General features: G+C 42.7%; 1 protein-coding gene across 1 annotated transcript in view; it reads left to right on the top strand.

Moving 5' to 3' along the window:
• Positions 1 to 1,059: 1,059 nt before the first annotated feature.
• HSDL2 (hydroxysteroid dehydrogenase like 2) overlaps positions 1,060 to 18,309 on the top strand; it is a 92,088-nt gene continuing 74,838 nt past the window's right edge. The window contains exons 1-4 of the mRNA XM_068234297.1: positions 1,060 to 1,161; positions 1,392 to 1,480; positions 9,377 to 9,540; positions 10,982 to 11,080. Coding sequence (XP_068090398.1) covers positions 1,132 to 1,161; positions 1,392 to 1,480; positions 9,377 to 9,540; positions 10,982 to 11,080 — 382 coding nt within the window. The 5' untranslated portion in view covers positions 1,060 to 1,131. The remainder of the gene's footprint in view (positions 1,162 to 1,391; positions 1,481 to 9,376; positions 9,541 to 10,981; positions 11,081 to 18,309) is intronic.

Genomic DNA, 18,309 nt, shown 5'->3' with positions numbered 1-18,309 from the left:
TGAATAGAATACGGCCCAGAATGACAGATCATGCACTGGAGTAGTAGTCCCAATAATGCAAGTTCACCCTATTCTATGTGCAGATTGCACGATCAAGTAGAATAAATACACAAGGAGGGAGGGCCAAGCCAAAGGCTTCCAATCTAAAGGGAAGGGGTGGTGACACAATAGAAGGGGAGGGGTTCACAGATTCCTACCAAATTCTAAGTTCAAATCTTGTGATAAACAATGAACTTGACAGTATGGTTTTGAGATGTGGAAGCAAACTACAATACGTACACGCAAAAAAGGTGCCACAGATATCGCTAGTAGATTTGTAAAATTGCCAATATTCCACCATTCTTTAATGGGTAATACAATTGCAAAATATGTTAAATATTTATGCTAAACCTAACCCTATTCTCACTTGCACCCTCCTTCTATCCATGCCTAACACTGACCCCCCACTGCCTATGCTGCTAAAAAAAAACCCTGCCAATACCCACCCCACCTAACAACAAAAATTATCAGGCGCCACAACTAACATTGGGGACTATGCAGTGCCTATTTCACCAAAGTACCATTAGTGCCCAAATCACGCGCTTTAAATCAAAATACTTGTAGGAAGCCCCAGCAAACATTTAATTTGGAGACCATACATGCAGGTGGTGATCCAACTGAGAAACAGTCCTAGGACCATAGTGCAGCATGGGGAGATTACTGTCCATTACACAACCATATTACGTTACACTTTTGTCTTTTCCCCTCTCAGATAAAAACGGTGACTAGATGATAGCTTCTGTTTTAACGCCATGAGCAGCCAAATAGTTATTTCCGTGTGATAATTCTACTTGATGAACGCAACCACTTAAATAAAAAGACGTGAAAAGATTAGACGGTAGAGAAACACTTTCGGTAAGGAAAGGCAACACTTGAGTGCTACACTTATTACTTGTATTTCCTACAGAGGACAGGACAGGACACTACAAGTGGAGCGCAGCAGCAGTACAAGCGTTCCAACCCTCATTTTCAGATACACACTGCACCAATCAGACGCTAATATACAAAAGAACAGGGATTGGTGATTGGCTAGGAAGCGACACTGCGCAGCCCCGCCTACAGACCTCAGGGTGTGATTGTAGGTGACCGGTCATGGTGCAGCATTTCTTGTCTGGTGCAAAGGTAAAGCTGTGCAGAGAACAGTTACAGGTCACTGTACCAGCTTTATTTCTGTGCCGCCGCCCGCCGGTGTACCGTCTGCACAGAATGACGTGCTAATGCTTTGACCTTTGCTCTGTGTGTGTTTTATAACTTGACGTTGCCCGTGATCTTGGGAGTACGGGGTAAGGTGCATAGTTATACAGTAGTACATCGATAGTTATCCCTATAACTCCTCCTGCTTTGACTTTCAGATCGCGAGGCGTGCTACAGCAGCAAGTTCTTACTGCAGACTTTTGTGCTTTGGAAGACGGTTTTCTGCCACCATGCTGCCGAACTCCGGGTAAGCCAGCAGAAAGTGCTAAAGTATCTGCACATGTAGGTCATACTGAACAAGTATGCTGGTAAATAGCACAACTACTGATTGTGCTATTTATCAGTATGCCAGTGTATATAACTCACTTGTTACAAATAACAACTAATGTTGGCAGTACATGCATGCATTTTTGTGACAAGTGCCATATGCCTAATCTGCTCATGATTAGATCTTGCTCAGATCTGTTGCCCCCACCATCCTTACGTACATATTAAGTGCCCGTTTCCACTACCGCGCAATTTTGATGCGAAAAACATGTGAACAAATCCCCATGCGGTTTTGTTTGTTTGTGGATTTTCATATGGAATCGCTCGTGTTTTGTGCTATGCGATTTTTTTAACCATGTCAACAGTGGCGTAGCTAAGGTGCTGTGGGCCCCGATGCAAGTTTTACATTGGGGCCCCCCAAGCACTCTGTACATAACAATTGATACGGCGCACCAAAACCTGCCTAAGACAACTACAGTGTCAGAGGTGCAAGAAGGGGATGAGGAACCGTTTGTTAATGATTACTACTATTCAAAGTATCTATAGAAGTGATTATTATGAGCACAGGACCAATAGAGAGCTAATACTGTGGTTGAGGGAGGGCCCTTCGGGGCCCCTCTGGCCCAAGGGCCCCGATGCGGTCGCTACCTCTGCACCCCCTATTGCTACGCCCCTGCATGTCAATGCTGGTATGCATTGACATGGCGTTTTAAATGAAAACGCATGGAAAACTGCAAGACTTAAAATGCTTGTGATGCTCTTATTTATTTACCATGTAAGTGAGGCATTTTATTTATTTATTTATTGTATGCCTCACTGTATGGTTGCACTGTTATCATCCGGTGCAGCCTTCCAGGAGCGTTGTGTTGTGATTGCAGAAGAATCACATTGCAACAGACTGAAGTGTGGAAGGAGCCTAAACGTCAAGTAGTGGGGGATTGGTGGTTGCACTCCATTGTACTGCATCAAGTGATACAATGGTAGCGGTCAATCAATTTTGATTAGATATCTGCTGAATTGTAATCATGAGTGAATGTGTATGGTGGTGGAAGCAATGACTAATTTTTACACAGTGTTGATATAGATTTGTTCAACGACGTGTCGGAGCAGGCTGTTACTGACCCATGTGTGTAGCATTACTGTAAGTCTTGGTGAAATTCAGACACAATCTGCTGTGCGCATCATGCAGTGGGCAGTGGGGCTTCCTCCCAAATTACAGAACCTACTTATATTTGGTTTTGTCCAAATTCTTCCTACAACAGGGACATTAGACTATGACTATAGTAGGGATTATATTGTGTACACCTCCGAGGGACATAGTGCTTGATGTACTTTATGAAATGCAGTGGTAAATGTCAATTTTAAATAAATGCATAATAATATGACAGTGAACATGTGTTTTGGTACATTTAGCATGTTGCTATTAATACAGGTTACAAAGTGATTATATGTGTCATCTATGGTGATTACATGTGTCATCTGCACTTCTGTATTTCCTGCATGGCTCTGCTGCCAGCTGTTACAGCTCGGTCTGCTTCCCACAAACTACAGTATTATGGTTTCCTTAACTTCTATTCACAGCTCTTCCTTTCCTTCTCTACTATCCCCTGGCCACCTTTTTGCTGCCTGGTCTGGTCCATTTCCCCTGCATCAACCAGTCTCTCAGCGAATTTCCAGTCATCTATCCTCTGTTCCCCTCTTACTTCTTGAATTCCCGCTGTGATACATTTGGCTTACTTTCCCCCACTGCTTTATTAGAATTTTTACACTTTATGTTCATTTATCTGTTGTAAGTAATCTGTGTCAGATGCTATTTTGCTAGCTTCCTCGTCTCCTTTCTCTTCTCTCCTCTGATAGTCCTTAAGGCTACGTTTTCACTGTAGCATGACATTTTCGCCTGCAAAAAATCGTATATATATTTCTGTTTAGTGAAAATTTTGCATGTAAATTTTTATGTGTTTTTATGCGAATTTTCGTATGCGAAAATTCACATCAGTTAAATACAACTAAACCTAATCTTCCTAGTAACAGCTTAGTCATGACTGGTGCTTCTTGTAACCCTGGGTCTAATGCGAATTTTCACGCAAATAAAGCGAAAATTTGTGTTGCCTATACAAAGCATTGTAGGGGATGTCTGAAAAAAATGATGCAGAAGCATTGTAGGTGATGTCTGAAAAAATGATGCAGAACCTCCTTTTTTTTTTTTTTTTTTTTTTTTTTTTTTCTCCCATGCGTACGAAAATTTACATTGAATGGAAACAGCCCCATTTACTACCATTAGTTGACAAATCAATGCACATTTTTTTTGAGAGAAAAATCTGACACAGCGCACAAGTGGAAACCTAGCTTAACCACTCAATGACCACAGTCTTTTCGCCCCTTAACCACTTAAGGACTGCAGTCATAAAACCCCTTAACCCATTCAGGTTCCGTCGTTTTCACGTGAGAAATGTTCACCTCCCATTCATTAGCCTATAACTTTATCACTACTTATCACAATGCACTGATCTATATCTTGTTTTTTCTGCCACCAATTAGGCTTTCTTTGGGGGGTACATTTTGCTAAGAGCCACTTTACTGTAAATGCATTTTAACAGGAAGAATAAGAAAAATATGGAAAAATTCATTATTTCTCAGTTTTCAGCCATTATAGTTTTAAAATAATACATGCCTCCATAATTAAAACTCGCGTATTGTATTTGTCCATATGTCCCGGTTATTACACCGTTAAAATTATGTCCCTATCACAATGTATGGCGACAATATTTTATTTGGAAATAAAGGTGCATTTTTTCCATTTTGCATCGATCACTATTTACAAGTTTAAAATAAAAAAAAATAGAAATATTTCATCTTTACATTGATATTTAAAAAGTTTAGACCCTTAGGTAAATATTGTAATGTTTTTTTGTTTTTTTTTTATTGTAATGTTTTTTTGTTTTTATACTAAACATTTTATTTGGGTACTTTTGGGAGGGTTGGAGGTAAACAAAAGATTTATAATGTAAATGTGTGTTAATTCTTTTTGGTTTTTGTTTTTCAGGTGTAGTATTACTTTTTGGCCACAAGATGGCGGCCATGAGTTTGTTTACATGACGTCACTCTAAGCGTAGCACGCGCTTACAGTGACGCATCGGGAAGGAGACGGCCAGAAAAAGCTCAGCTTCCGAGAGAAGCTGTCGCTTTTTCAGCGGGGGAGAGGAATCAATGATCGGGCTCCATAGCCCGATACATTGATTCCTTGGCTACCGAATCCGCGGCCGGGAGTGCGCGTGCACACGATCGGGCGCGCGGTAGCGCGCATGGTTCCTGGACGTAGAAACTACGTCCAGGAACCAAAATAGGTTAAGGACCAGAGCCTTTTTTTCCATTCAGACCACTGCATCTTTAACGGTTTATTGCTCGGTCATACAACCTACCACCTAAATGAATTTTTCCTCCTTTTGTTGTCACTAATACAGCTTTTTTTTTTTTTTTTTTTTTTTTTTTTTTGGTGCTATTTGATTGCTGCTGCAATTTTTAGTTTCTATTATATTCATCAAAAAAGATATGAATTTTGTCATACTGTTTACTGTTTACTGGCGCCCTCTAATGACCTGTGTCGCACGTGCGTCGGGTCATGGGGTGACGTACGTAAACAGGGTAGTACGGAAGCCTTAGGACTCTGCCGCTGTAGCGGCTGCATTGCCTGTCAGCATGGATCGCGCTAATGGGGTCTGACGCTGGACAAGATCCAAGGATGGCGGGCGGCGTATTCTGGGCAAGTTTAAAGGATCGACAGTGATAATGGCGGGTGACGGCTTCGGGCATTAGAGCTAACAGCGGGTGACGGCTTCTGGGTGAGATCAAAGGACGAGCATTGGAGATGACGGCGCGCGGCGTATTCTGGGCAAGTTTAAAGGACCAGCATTAGAGGTGACGGCTTCTGGGTGAGATCAATGGACTAGCTGTGCTGATAACGATCGGCTTCTCCTGTGTCACATGTAAACATTGTGGAAAGCACTGCTGCGGGGCACGCTGAGGGGGGAGGAGATTAAGATCAAAGGACAATTAGTGTGCATAGTTACAGCGGCTGCTGCTATGCCGCTCTGGACAGCACTCGCTCGCTTAGGACCTATTTAACCATACGGAAACAAGCACCAGGGTAGCTTACATTCGGACATTCGGACTATAAGACGCAGGTACTTTTTCTCCCCACTTTTGGGGGAGAAAAAGTGCGTCTTATAGTCCGAAAAATACGGTAGTTGTTTCAGGAATAATACAAGGTCATTTCTGAAAGCGGCTATGTTATACACCGTTCCCTTTTTACTACCCTTTTATATTCTAGATCTGCATGAGTGCATTCAGAATAGTCCTAAGGCCAAAATAAAATTATCGTTGTGATGAGATACCACTGTCTTGTGCCATTTTTAATTTGAACGTGATCGACAGGGTACCATTTACTGTTGCTTTCATGCTTCAATTGCTGCATAGTAGGGATATCCATAACCTCATCCCCTACATTAGACCTTTATAAAATAATACACTGTTCATATTGTTCCACTCTAGTTTGTCAAAGGCTTTGTTGGCTGACTATACAAGTCCTTTCAATTGCAGAGCAAGCAAATATTGCTTATTAATGGCCTTATATTTTATTCCCTGGGCCTCTCTTCCTGGGGGCAAACTCAACCTGATCATTTTTGAAAGTTGGGTCAATCAACTTGGGTATATGGATTGAAATTCTGCTTTGTATTTTACAAAAGATTTTTTAGATCATTGCTGAACAGTGGAATGGGATCATGTTTGTCACATTTGTGGATCCTTTCAATCTTTATGGATCAAGATGATGCAGGCCTGTAATACTGTAGCTCACCAGAGTTGCAGCTATTGCTGGCTATAGCATTGAAGGTTCTAACAAAAACAGCTTACCAGTCCCTCAAATGATTTGTAGTTAGGCTGGCAGGCCCTAGCATTTTTTTGAGACTGGAGAGGAATTTATTTCATATTGTTGCTTGTAAATACTTTGCCTCTTTCAACATTTTTTGGCAAGCCAAACTGCTTTATTAATATCTCCATCTACCCCCCAACCCACTTTGAAATCCATTGATTTTTACACTGTAGAGCTTTTCATAAAGTATTCTAAACTGGCCTGCTGTTTCTTTTATGCCCTGGAGCCATCTTGTCTTCTGACACTTCCTACTTGCAACCTGATATTTTTAAATGCCCTGGACAAGCTTTCCTGGCTTATTTTCAAACTGCCAAACTCATAAAAGTTTTGTTTGTTTCTTTGTAAACATGTATGCTGTTTTTGTCATTGCTGGTGTGATGCTCCTGCAAATGCTGTTCTTTAATATTAAAAGATTTGGCTTGTGATTGCAAATTTCTATTGCTTTCTTCAGCACTATGTATCATTTTCTCTCTACTGATCTACACCAGTGAGAATCATTACAGTGCAGTGAACCAATGAGAAGTCCTGGCAGTAAATTCAGTGATGCTGTAAGCTAGGGCTCCCATTTTTTTTTTTTTTTTTTTTTTTTTTTTAACACCCCATGGCTATACAGGAATTCCTAGCAACAGAGCATCATTACGTTCACAGTGGGCATTGCAAGAGCACAACAAAATGGAAAAGTCTCACTGTAAACTTTACGCAGATTGCATACAGGCAATTCAATTTATGCTTCACAGTCACTGTTAACGCGCCCAATTTGTAGTAATGCACTGAATGCACGCAGTGGTGGTTAGATTCACTTGGGCACACTGTGAACACTGCATAGTGTCCGTTTTGTCGCACTGCAATGCCCACCTCTGAACAGGGCCTAAATCTCGTTTGGATTTCTGAGCTGACTCTACAGGAAGGTTTTATTGATCAGTTCAAATGACCAATAGCAAACCCTAGACAAGGTATATTTAAAATGCTATGTGAGGGCTCACTCTTAAGTATTGTGGTATGGTAGCATGTGAATTGGTTGTTGGGGGGCCTTAAGTCAAGATTTAAATAAGACCACAACAGAATATTACAACAATTGTGACAGAATTATGGTGAGGAGTAGCAAGACAAGCTTTCGTTTTGCATTTAAAATTGTGCAGGAATAAGTACCGTAAGTTCTATTTATTCCAAACCTTAGATCTAATTGTAAATCATCCATTTCTATCCCACCGCTGGCTAATCCTCACATTTGTGGATATAATTAGTAGCCACCTTTTTTGGGCATGGTGACAGGGGTATCCCCCTCGCCCCTTGTTCCTGACGAGTATGTTTTTTGCACTTTTGAATTGTGCAGACTTTCTTGGGGGGGGGGGGGGGGGAGTGCTCTGTCACATGCTTTGGACTGTTAAAGTGTACCAGAGGTGACATGAGATAAATGTGTATGTACAGTACAAAAAAATTGACAGCTTCTGTCTTGTTGGTACCTTGTTGGGGAATATAGTAGACATTACTGATAAGTAAATTACAGACATAAAAGTTTTCTTGGCAGAATAAACTTCTGAGGACAGTGGGGATATGGGACAAGGTCAATAGTTTATGTATTTTCACTCTGGGACACTTAATAGGCTGCCACTGATTAGAGACAGTGAAACATTCAACCTACTTCTAAGGGCTCATTTCCACTATAGCGAATCCGCATGCGTTGTCCGCATGCGGATTCGCACAGCCAATACAAGTGAATGGGCCTGTTTCAACTTGTGCGTTGTGCGGAGCGTTTTTGTGTGCGGAGAAAATTTGCACGGCAGAGCCGTCAGAATTCGCTCCCCGCACACCGCTAAGCGAATCGCATACAATGTATCTAATAGGGAAATCACATGCGGTTTTGGCATGTGTTTTTCCCCGCGATTTCGCATGCGATTTCGCATAGGAGGTAATGTTAATTTACACAGGCAGTGACATGGTTAAAATCGCCCACCTACTACCCTATGCGAAATCGCGGGAAAAAACGCATGCAAAATCACACCCGCATGCGATTTCATCTGCGGTGATTTCCCGGCGATACCGCACAAGTGGAAATGCAGCCTAAATGTTTAAATATAAAAGTAAACCCTGGGATAGTTAGTTTTTTTTTTTTTTTTTTTTTTTTTTTTTTTTTTTGTGGAGTAGAATGATAAATATATTTATCCCTTTCATTTATTTTCTCCTCTGGTTCACTTTAAGTGGCCCTGGACCACATTGCATTGGAGGAAATAATTCTATCTTCATATTGGCAAAAAAAAGTGCATTTTTTTTTTTTTTTTTTTTTTGAATTACGTTTAGGTACTGTCTGTGTGTTAGGTTAGTATCGGGTAATGCTTACCACCATGTTAGGCCCAGTGCACACCAAAACCGCTAGCAGATCCGCAATACGCTAGCGGTTTTGGGAGCTGATTTCAGAGAGATTCAGGTTTTCTAAACATACCTAGCGGTTTTGCGTGCGTTTTTGTGTAGCAGATTACACATATTGTTACAGTAAAAGCTGTTACTGAACAGCTACTGTAACAAAAATGCCTGGCAAACCGCTCTGAACTAGCGTTTTCAGAGCGGTTTGCATTTTTCCTATACTTTACATTGAGGACGAAACTCTTCCGAAAACCGCAAACGCGCAGCAGGAGGCGCGTTTGCGGCTTGGCAAAAACCGCAAACCGCCGGTGTGCACCATCCCATTGCAATACATTAGACAAGCGTTTTTAGAGGCGGATGCGGCCGGCGGATCGCTCCAAAAACCGCTCGGTGTGCACTGGGCCTTAGTGTGGTCTGAGTCAAATAGGCAATATCACTGATGAAAATAAAGATACAGGAGGAAAAAATGATACACAGGCTCATTCTGATGTATGGCATTCTGTAGGAGTTCATTTGGCACAGTCCTAGTAAAGTATATAAAATTGTGCAATATATTAGCTGATGTTATGAAGTTGTTTTGTATTGCAGGAGACTTGCTGGTTGCACGCTCTTCATTACTGGTGCCAGCCGTGGTATTGGAAAAGCCATAGCCCTTAAAGCTGCAAGGGATGGTGCCAATGTGGTTATAGCAGCAAAGACTGCTGACCCTCATCCTAAGCTTCCAGGGACAATATATAGTGCAGCTGAGGAAAGTAAGTTACATTTTCTAGTCAAATTATTCTATGTGGAAAATGTATAGCCTTAGGTAGTATAGTTTTGCAGATATGTTAAGTCTGTATTATATACTTTATGGGTTTGGGGAAAATAAATATTTCTTTCATGAGGAACTATAGTTTGCCATTTAACTACTTAACCCCCAAGGGGATTTTCCCTTAACAGACCAAAGCAATTTTCACCTGTCTGCACTCCTACCTTTCATTCACCAATCACTTTATTACTACTTGTCACAACAAATGATCTATATCTTGGGGGGTTTTTTTTGCCACCCATTAGGCTTTCTTTTGGTGGTACATTATGCTAAGATTTTTCTTTATTCCAAATGTATTTTAACCAGAATAAGGAAAAAACATTGAAAAAAAATCATTATTTCTCAGTTTTTGGCCATTCTAGTTTTAAAATAAAACGACATTCTAGTTTTAAAATAAAGGCGCCAGGTGCGATTCTGACATTCTGCTGTGTACTCCTACCTCCATTACCTGATGAAGCGGGTATAGACCTGCGAAACCTGTTTCCTGAAGTGTACCAATACATTTACTGGTGTTTAACTACACAGTTTTTTTGTGTCTGTTTGAGGGAGGCAAGTCCACCACTGCCTCCTAAGCAATTTTAAATATTGTTTTTATCCTTTTGGCGCCTCTGTTCAGTTTACCATATATTAAAAGAAAACATGCTACTGTAAATAAAACCCACATGTTTTATTTTTCCCGGTTGTTACAATGTTTAAATTATGTCCCTTGTACAATGTATGGCGACAATATTTTATTTGGAAATAAAGGTGCATTTTTTTCAGTTTTGCATCTGTCTCTAATTACAACCCCGTATATGCAAACAGTATTATGCCCTCATGCCATACACAGTACAAAAAAAGTGGCGTTCCTAACATAATAATTTATTACTTTAGTATTGGAGACCCATTTTAAACCGTTTAATAACTGGGACAAATGGGCAAATAAAATGTGTGGGTTTTATTCATAGAAGCACATTTTAAAACTATAGCAGCCGAAAACTGAGAATTTTTTTTCTTATTATTCCTGTTTTAAAATGCAATTAGAATTGAATAATTCTTAGTAAAACATACCACCCAAAGAAAGCCTAACTGGTGGCGAACAAAAAATGACATAGATAATAATATATTATAGCTATATAAAGCTATTGGCGAATGAAAGGGAGGATCGCTGAAATGTGAAAGACTCTGTTACATAAGGAGAAAACCCCTTCAGTGGTGAACTGGTTACAGAGCTATAAGTAATATACTTGAGAATGAGCTAATAAGCTGTCGAGGACAAATAGGTCTACATGTGTCCTGATTATTTTGCATTCACTGTTGAATATACTATATTGGGTATAATGCTTGATTTGCTATACTACCTGCCTGACTGCATAGTATTCTGTTGCATTATCTCTTTATCTTAGTTGAAGCGGCTGGTGGAAAAGCCTTGCCCTGCATTGTTGATGTGAGAGATGAAAAGCAAATCAGTGAGGCTGTGGAGAAGGCCGTGAGCACATTTGGAGGTATGACTTTATCTTTCAACTATAGACACAATGAGCACAGGTATAGACTATAATTACTTTGATCGTCCAACATTTTTGCATAACTGACATTGAGATTGAGGTATCTGGTGAGTTTTTATGCAGTTCTGGGTCCAAAAAAAGCTGCCTAGTCTGCAGAGTCTTAAAGGACAACTGAAGTGAGAGGGATATGGAGGCTGACCTATTTATTTCCTTTTAAGCATTACTAGTTGCTTGGCTATCCTGCTGATTATCTGCCTCTAATACTTTTAGCCATATATCCTGAACAAGCATATGCAGATCAGGTGTTTCTGACATTCTTGTCAGATCTGGCTTTGATTCAGACAGTACTGCAGCCAAATAGATCAGTAGGACTGCCAGGCAATGTATATTGTTTAACCACTTACCTATTCTGGGTTTTTTTTCCCCTAAAAAGAAAAAAAAAACACCAAGCAATTTTAAACCTTTCACACACCTCCCATTCATAAGACAATAACTTAATATCAGTATTTGTCACACATGAATGATCTATGCCTTTTTTTTTTTTTTTTTGAATTTTTTTTTTTTTTTTTGCCGCCAATTAGGCTTTCTTTGTGCTAAGAATTATTTTATTTTGAATGCATTTTAAAGGGAGTAGGGAGGAAAAAAAGAATATTATTTCTCAGTTTTCAGCCCTTACAGTTTGAAAATAAAAAGTGTTACTATAGATTAAGCCCACACATTGTATTTGCCTTTATGTCCTGTTTATGTCAACTTTTAAATTATCTCCCTAGTACAATGTGTGGTTACAACAATGTATGGTGACAATATATTATTTGTAAATAAAGGTACCGTATTTTTCGGACTATAAGACGCACCTAGTTTTAGAGGACAGAAACCAAGGAAAAAAAATATATACTAAACCTGGTGCGTCCATGGTGCAGGGACTTCTTATAGACCTTCTCCCCCCAATTATTATGTCTCTTTTGTGTCCTCCTTGTACCTCTTGTGCCCCATGTATCATCCTCTGTCCCCGTGTCCTCTGTGCTCATGTTTCCTGTGTCCCCCTGTGCCGAGTGTCCCCCTGTGCCCATGTCTGTGTCCAGTATCCCAGAGTGTCCAGTGTTCTCCTGTGCCTTTTGCCCAGTGTCCCCTTGAGTCCAACTGTGACTGTGCCCAGTGTAGAGTATCCCACTGTGTCCAGTGTAGAGTTTCCCACTGTGTCCAGTGTAGAGTATCCCACTGTGTCCAATGTCCGACTGTGTCCAGTATCCCCCTGTCCTTGGATGTCCCATGTCCCCATATGTTCCTGATTCACATAGCACATAAAAGCCATGCAGCTCTGCCTCGAATGTAAGGTGGCCCATAAGGATCAATGGGCTACAGAATAAGATGCAAGCAGTAGCTGACCTGTGGTGCGTGTCCCCGGCCGTTTTGAGGGGTGCAGTCGGAGGAGGTGTGCTGTGCCTGCAGTCCCGGAAGCGCAGCCTTGCATCTGCGGAGGGCAAGGAGGAAGCTGATCGGCGCCCACTGCCGCCGGCATGGCAGGAGGAAGGTCATCTGGACTAAGTTGTCGGGGGTGAGGTGAGAGGGCTGGCGGCATGCTGGTGCTGTCCTCTGGCCGGTCTGCACGAACGAAAGGTGTGCTGTGCTTGCAGTCCCGGAAGAGCAGCCTTGCATCAGCGGTGGGCAAGGAGGAAGCTGATCGGCGCCCACTGCCGTCCGCATGGCAGGAGGAGGGTCCTCTGGATTATGTTATCGGTGGTGAGGTGAGAGGGCTGGCGGCGTGCTAGTGCTGTCCACTGGCCGGTCTGCACGAATGAAAGTGATAGCTGGATGGCGGTGTTGTCTCTGGCTGCTATGCTGAAGGTATGCTGAGCCTGGTGTCCCATGAAGCAGCCATTTGTATTTGCGGCATGTGGGTGGGTGAAGGAGCAGCTGATCGCCATGCTGCGCCATCCATAGCAAGTGTTTCCCGGATCTTTAGCGGTGGATTGAACGGGAAGTGAATCAGACTGGAGACGCTGCACCAGACGCCATTGCACTCACTCAATAGCAGGGACTGCAATGATTGGCCCCAATGACGGAGCTCTGATCCCGCCCTCGGACCGGCGGCTCCTATTAGGAACTGAACGGGGCAGTGGGCGGCTATGATTGGCGGTCTGGGGCAGCGCCCCCCACCTGATTCGTTGATCCATCCATCAGTTTCAGCACTGGACTTTATTTACATAGCGGGGGCAGCGGAAGGGACAGGGATTAAGCAGACTGAGGGGGCAGCGGACTGGGAAACCGATTACTGGAGGGCGGCCGAGGGTAGCCCAGTATAAAAATTGTAGTATTCGGACTATAAGACGCACCTACTTTTTCCCCCCACTTTTGGGGGAGAAAAAGTGCGTCTTATAGTCCGAAAAATACGGTAGTTTTGTTGTTCATTTTTTTCCGCATTGTACTTTATCAGTAGTTACAAGCCGTAGTTGCAAAAATAACAGTAATATACCCTCATGGTAGACATGTATATCAAAAAAGCTAAGCCTACTTATTAGCTCCCACCCCTGTAGATAGCCAGAGGTGCCCCTTATTAACCCCTCCCCATATAAAAATCCCAGATGTGCCCCTTTATTAGCCAGATTTGCACCCCCACCCCACCCCTATTGATAGCCAGGTGTGCCCCTTTGTTCACCTACTCCAATGAATAGCCAGATGTACCACTCTATTCTGCCCACCCCCCCATGGATGTGCCCCTTGGATGTGTGGTGTGCCCCTTTATCCCCCTATTATAGCCAAATGTACCCCCTTATTAGCCCTTACCCAGTATAGAAGATATAGATGTGCCCCTTTGACCCCCCCCCCCTTGGATGGCCAGATGTGTTGCTGCATTCTTCCCCCCCCCCCCCATAGATAACCAGGCATGCCCCTTTGTCCCTCCCCCTTTCACAGATAGTCAGGTGTGCCCCATCATCACCCCAGTATAGCCAAATGTACCCCTTATTAGCCCTCCCCCAGTATAAAAGATATAGATGTTTCCCTTCGACTCCCCCCATAGATGGCCAGGTGTGTTGCTGCATTCACCCCCCCCCCCCCATAGGCAACCAGGCATTCCCCTCCCCCCCCCCCCCCCCCCATAGATAGCCAGGTGAGCCACATAGATAGCCAGGTGTGTCTTTCTGAATCCCGCCTTCTTATATAGCCAGACAGCCCCCTCGCATCCAGATTACCACCCCCCCTCCCCCATGCTGCGATCAGGTAGCATGAAGGATTAGCATGTAAACTTCTCACCTCGTTCCAGTACGTGATCAGCCTCCCCTCCGTGCATTACCGTTGCCTACCTCTATGCCGAGTGGAGCGGGTCCCGGCTTGATGACTATCCATTCAGCATAGAGGCAGGCAACGGTAATGCACGGAGGGAAGGCTGATCACGCACTGGAACGAGGTGGGGTGAGCTGTTTACATGCTAATCCTCCATGCTCCCCGATCGCAGCATGGGGGGGGGGGGGGTAATTACTGGTGATTTAGATGAAGGGTGGAGGGATCGGACCCCTGGGAGAGGACCCTTGTTTAGTGTAGTTAGAGGGTTAATGAGCCCAAGCACGCGCTAGCACGCACGCTGTGCTCATTAAAGTGAACTTGCTTATCTTCACGTTGTGTGGCTTTCAGGAGCCACTTACGATGTGAATATACTGTAGGTAGGATGGTAAGTGTACATCCACTATCAGATAGCGCTTCCAATGGATTTCAAGCTTTCTTCTATAGCTCCAACAACATCACCCTGTGAAATTTGCACTCGCCAACTGTGTGCGGCCAGGGTTACAGTGGTCATGCAGAACCTTTGGGGCATTTACCTGGCTCCCCACACCTCGGGGCAATGATGTCCACACTCTCTTTAACCACTGGAGGCTTTGTTTCACTCCATTATAAGTTTTACAGTTTCAGCAATATACCTCAATACCAATAGAAAAATTCCTCATTGCGCAGCGAACTTAAAATCAACAATGGCTTTATTAAAACCAGGGCTGTGGAGTCGGGGCAATTTTGGGTGCCTGGAGTCTGGAAAAAATGCACCGACTCCTAATGAATTTAAATTGTAAATAAAATAGAAAATATGATAAAATGTTCTATTTCTCAGATAAGTCATCATCATAAATTTATACATACAGTAATAGCTGTGCTTGGTCCACAAAAATGAAATAAACCAATCAAAATTATGCTGCTTTAATAAAGCAGTCCCCGTATTTTTAAAGTCAGATATACACATCTGATTGTGACTGTATATATGATGTGTACACAGGAATCTCTTTTATATATACGAAATGACCACTATGCTGTAAGAATAAAGCCTGATGTGTAGCCGTGTCATTAATCGAGATGGTCAATGAGATGGAAATAATTCTGCGTTGATTCTGATTTATGAAGATGTATGCACTCTCTTTGCTCATGAAATTAAATAATTTGATATGTTGTAAAAATTTGGTTTTGGTGACTACGAATTAAAATGGTACCTGAGAAGGATGAAATGAAAAGTTTTATACATACCTGGGGCTTCTCCCAGCCCCCTTCAGGCTAATCTGTTCCTCGCTGTCCACCTCCACCACCTGGATCTTCTGCTATGAGTCCTGGTAATTCAGCCTGTCAGCGCAGTCTGGCCGCATGCCGCTTCCACAGCCAGGAGCGTTCTGCACCTGCGCAACAGTGCTGCGCAAGTGTAGTACGCTCCCGGCGGCGGAGTATGTGCATGCGCACTACGCAAGACTGGCTCAAGTATCTGGACTCCTAGCAGAAGATTCAGGTGGCGGAGGAGGACAGCGAGGGACCGATTATCCTGAAAGGGGCTGGAGAAAGCCCCAGGTATGTATAAAACTTTAATTTTATCTGTCTCAGGTTTACTTTGTTACACAGTAGTACCAGGGCTGTGGAGTCGGAGTCGTGGAGTCAGTCGGGGCAATTTTGGGTGCCTGGAGTCGGAGTCTGGAAAAAATGCTCCGACTCCTAATGAATTTAAACTGTAATTAAAATAGAAAATATGATAAAATGTTCTATTTCTCAGATAATAGTCATCATAAATAATGTGTATATATACAGTAATAGCTGTGCTCAGTCCACATAAATGAAATAAACCAATCAAAATTGGTTACTTGTGATGCTTCAATAAAGCAGTCCCCGTATTTTTAAAGTCAGATATACACATCTGATTGTGACTGTACAGTATATATGATGTGTACACAGGAATCACTTATATATACTAAATAACATCTATGCTGTAAGAATAAAGCCTGATGTGTAGCCGTGTCACTAATACAGATGGTCAAGGAGATGAAAATAATTCTGCGTTGATTCTGATTTATGCAAATGTACTTTGCTCATGAAATCAAATAATTTGATATGTTGTTAAAATTTGGTTTGGTGACTACGAATTAAATGGTACCTGAGAAGGATGAAAAGAAAAGTGTTATACATACCTGGGGCTTCTTCCAGCCCCCTTCAGGCTAATCAGTCCCTCACTGTCCTCCTCCACCACCCGGATCTTCTGCTATGAGTTCTGGTAATTCAGCCAGTCAGTGCAGTCCGGCCGCATGCCGCTTCCACAGCCAGGAGCGTTCTGCACCTGCGCAATAGTGCTGCACAGGTGTAGTACGCTCCCGGCGGTGGAGTGTGTGCATGCGCACTACGCCAGACTGGCTCATGTACCAGGACTCAGCAGAAGATCAAGGTGGCAGAGGAGGACAGCAAGGGACTGATTAGCCTGAAGGGGGCTGAAGGAAGCCCCAGGTATGTATAAAACTTTAATTTCATCTGTCTCAGGTTTACTTTGTTACACAGTAGTACTATACTCTACATATGCACTCCCCACAGAGCTGCAGGGAATCCACTGAGAATGTTGTGCACATTGAACACAGAGGTGTTGTCTATCACCCATAAACCTGGTTCAGATTGTACATGAAGAATGTGTAATAGAGGAAGAATCCCCTTATTCCCCTGCAGAGTACCTGCACATCACTCTTACATGTACCTACAGTTACATTGCCTAGGGCCTGAAAGATGTTCTTTGTTCTGGTCTATACCTTTTACAAGTACTCTTACCAATAACTAGTTTTAGTCTATGACTAAAGGGAATAAATATGGCAGTCTCCATATCCTTCTCACTTCAGTGGTCTTTTAAAATTCCCAAGCGTTGGAATTTCATGTTACATACTTTCAATCAACAAGATTGTAATATGCAAATTAGAGGAGTCGGAGTCGTGAGTCGGTGGAATCCTAAACTTAGGAGTCGGAGTAGGTGGATTTTTGTACCGACTCCACAGCCCTGATTAAAACATTGCACTCACATGTCCAAAGAGATAAGCATGGCCTGTGGAGTTTGTGTACAGGCTCCACCCCGTGCAGGTCTCCCGGGCTGACTGCTGTAAGTTGGAATAACGGCGCAGCTCGCCGTCACTGCCACCACTCTCCCGTCCACGTGCTCCAGCTTCCTGGTATAGCTCCTCCCTACTGGTTTCGTCATAGCGTGACTCATTCAAGGGATGGAGCCATACATCCATTTGCATACATTTATCCCCACGGTCTCCTACCTGAATGGGCCTACCCCTTCTATCCGCGTCATGCGTTCCGGAGCCTGAGAGGCCGTGGTTTTACACACTACCTGATTTTTTTTTTTATTTTTTTAATACAAATAACAATACATTACAGATAAATAAATAAAAAATTTTAAAACCAAAAGCGTGCATTTTAAAACTAAAGTACAAATACAATCAGCCAGCCTAGTATATACTATATATGACTTAGTCATTTCCCGATCACCTGCTGTACAAGCAACGTATCACATGTCATATATGTACGATCCTATACTCTCCAGTCTTATAAACATGCAAAATGCTAACCACCATCCTTTCAGCAAGAAATATATCCCCACAGAACCTCACAATTTGCATGTAGGATGCAGCACGCATATCCCCTGCATGTAACGCTCTGCTGCTAGTCCCCTCTGTCTCTCTATTCTAGGGACATGCAAGCTGCATATCACATGTCCTTCTATATGCAATTCCACATGCTCCCATGTGGCACTGCCAAGTATGACTGAACCGAACCTCTTCTGCACAATTATATTTTCATGTGGCCCCATGAAGTTGTTAAAATAAACATCTCAAAGGTAATTACTCACAACTGAGCTTATTTATAAAGATGTCACCCATAGCCCTTCTGTCTTATACCCCTTAGCTATATGCAATATGTTTAGCTCTCATCAATAAAGCAATTGAGGC

This window comes from Hyperolius riggenbachi, chromosome 1, assembly GCF_040937935.1.
Source record: "Hyperolius riggenbachi isolate aHypRig1 chromosome 1, aHypRig1.pri, whole genome shotgun sequence".
NCBI lineage: Eukaryota > Metazoa > Chordata > Amphibia > Anura > Hyperoliidae > Hyperolius > Hyperolius riggenbachi.
Note: the sequence above shows the minus strand (reverse complement) of the source record. Positions and strands in the feature narration are given on the sequence as shown.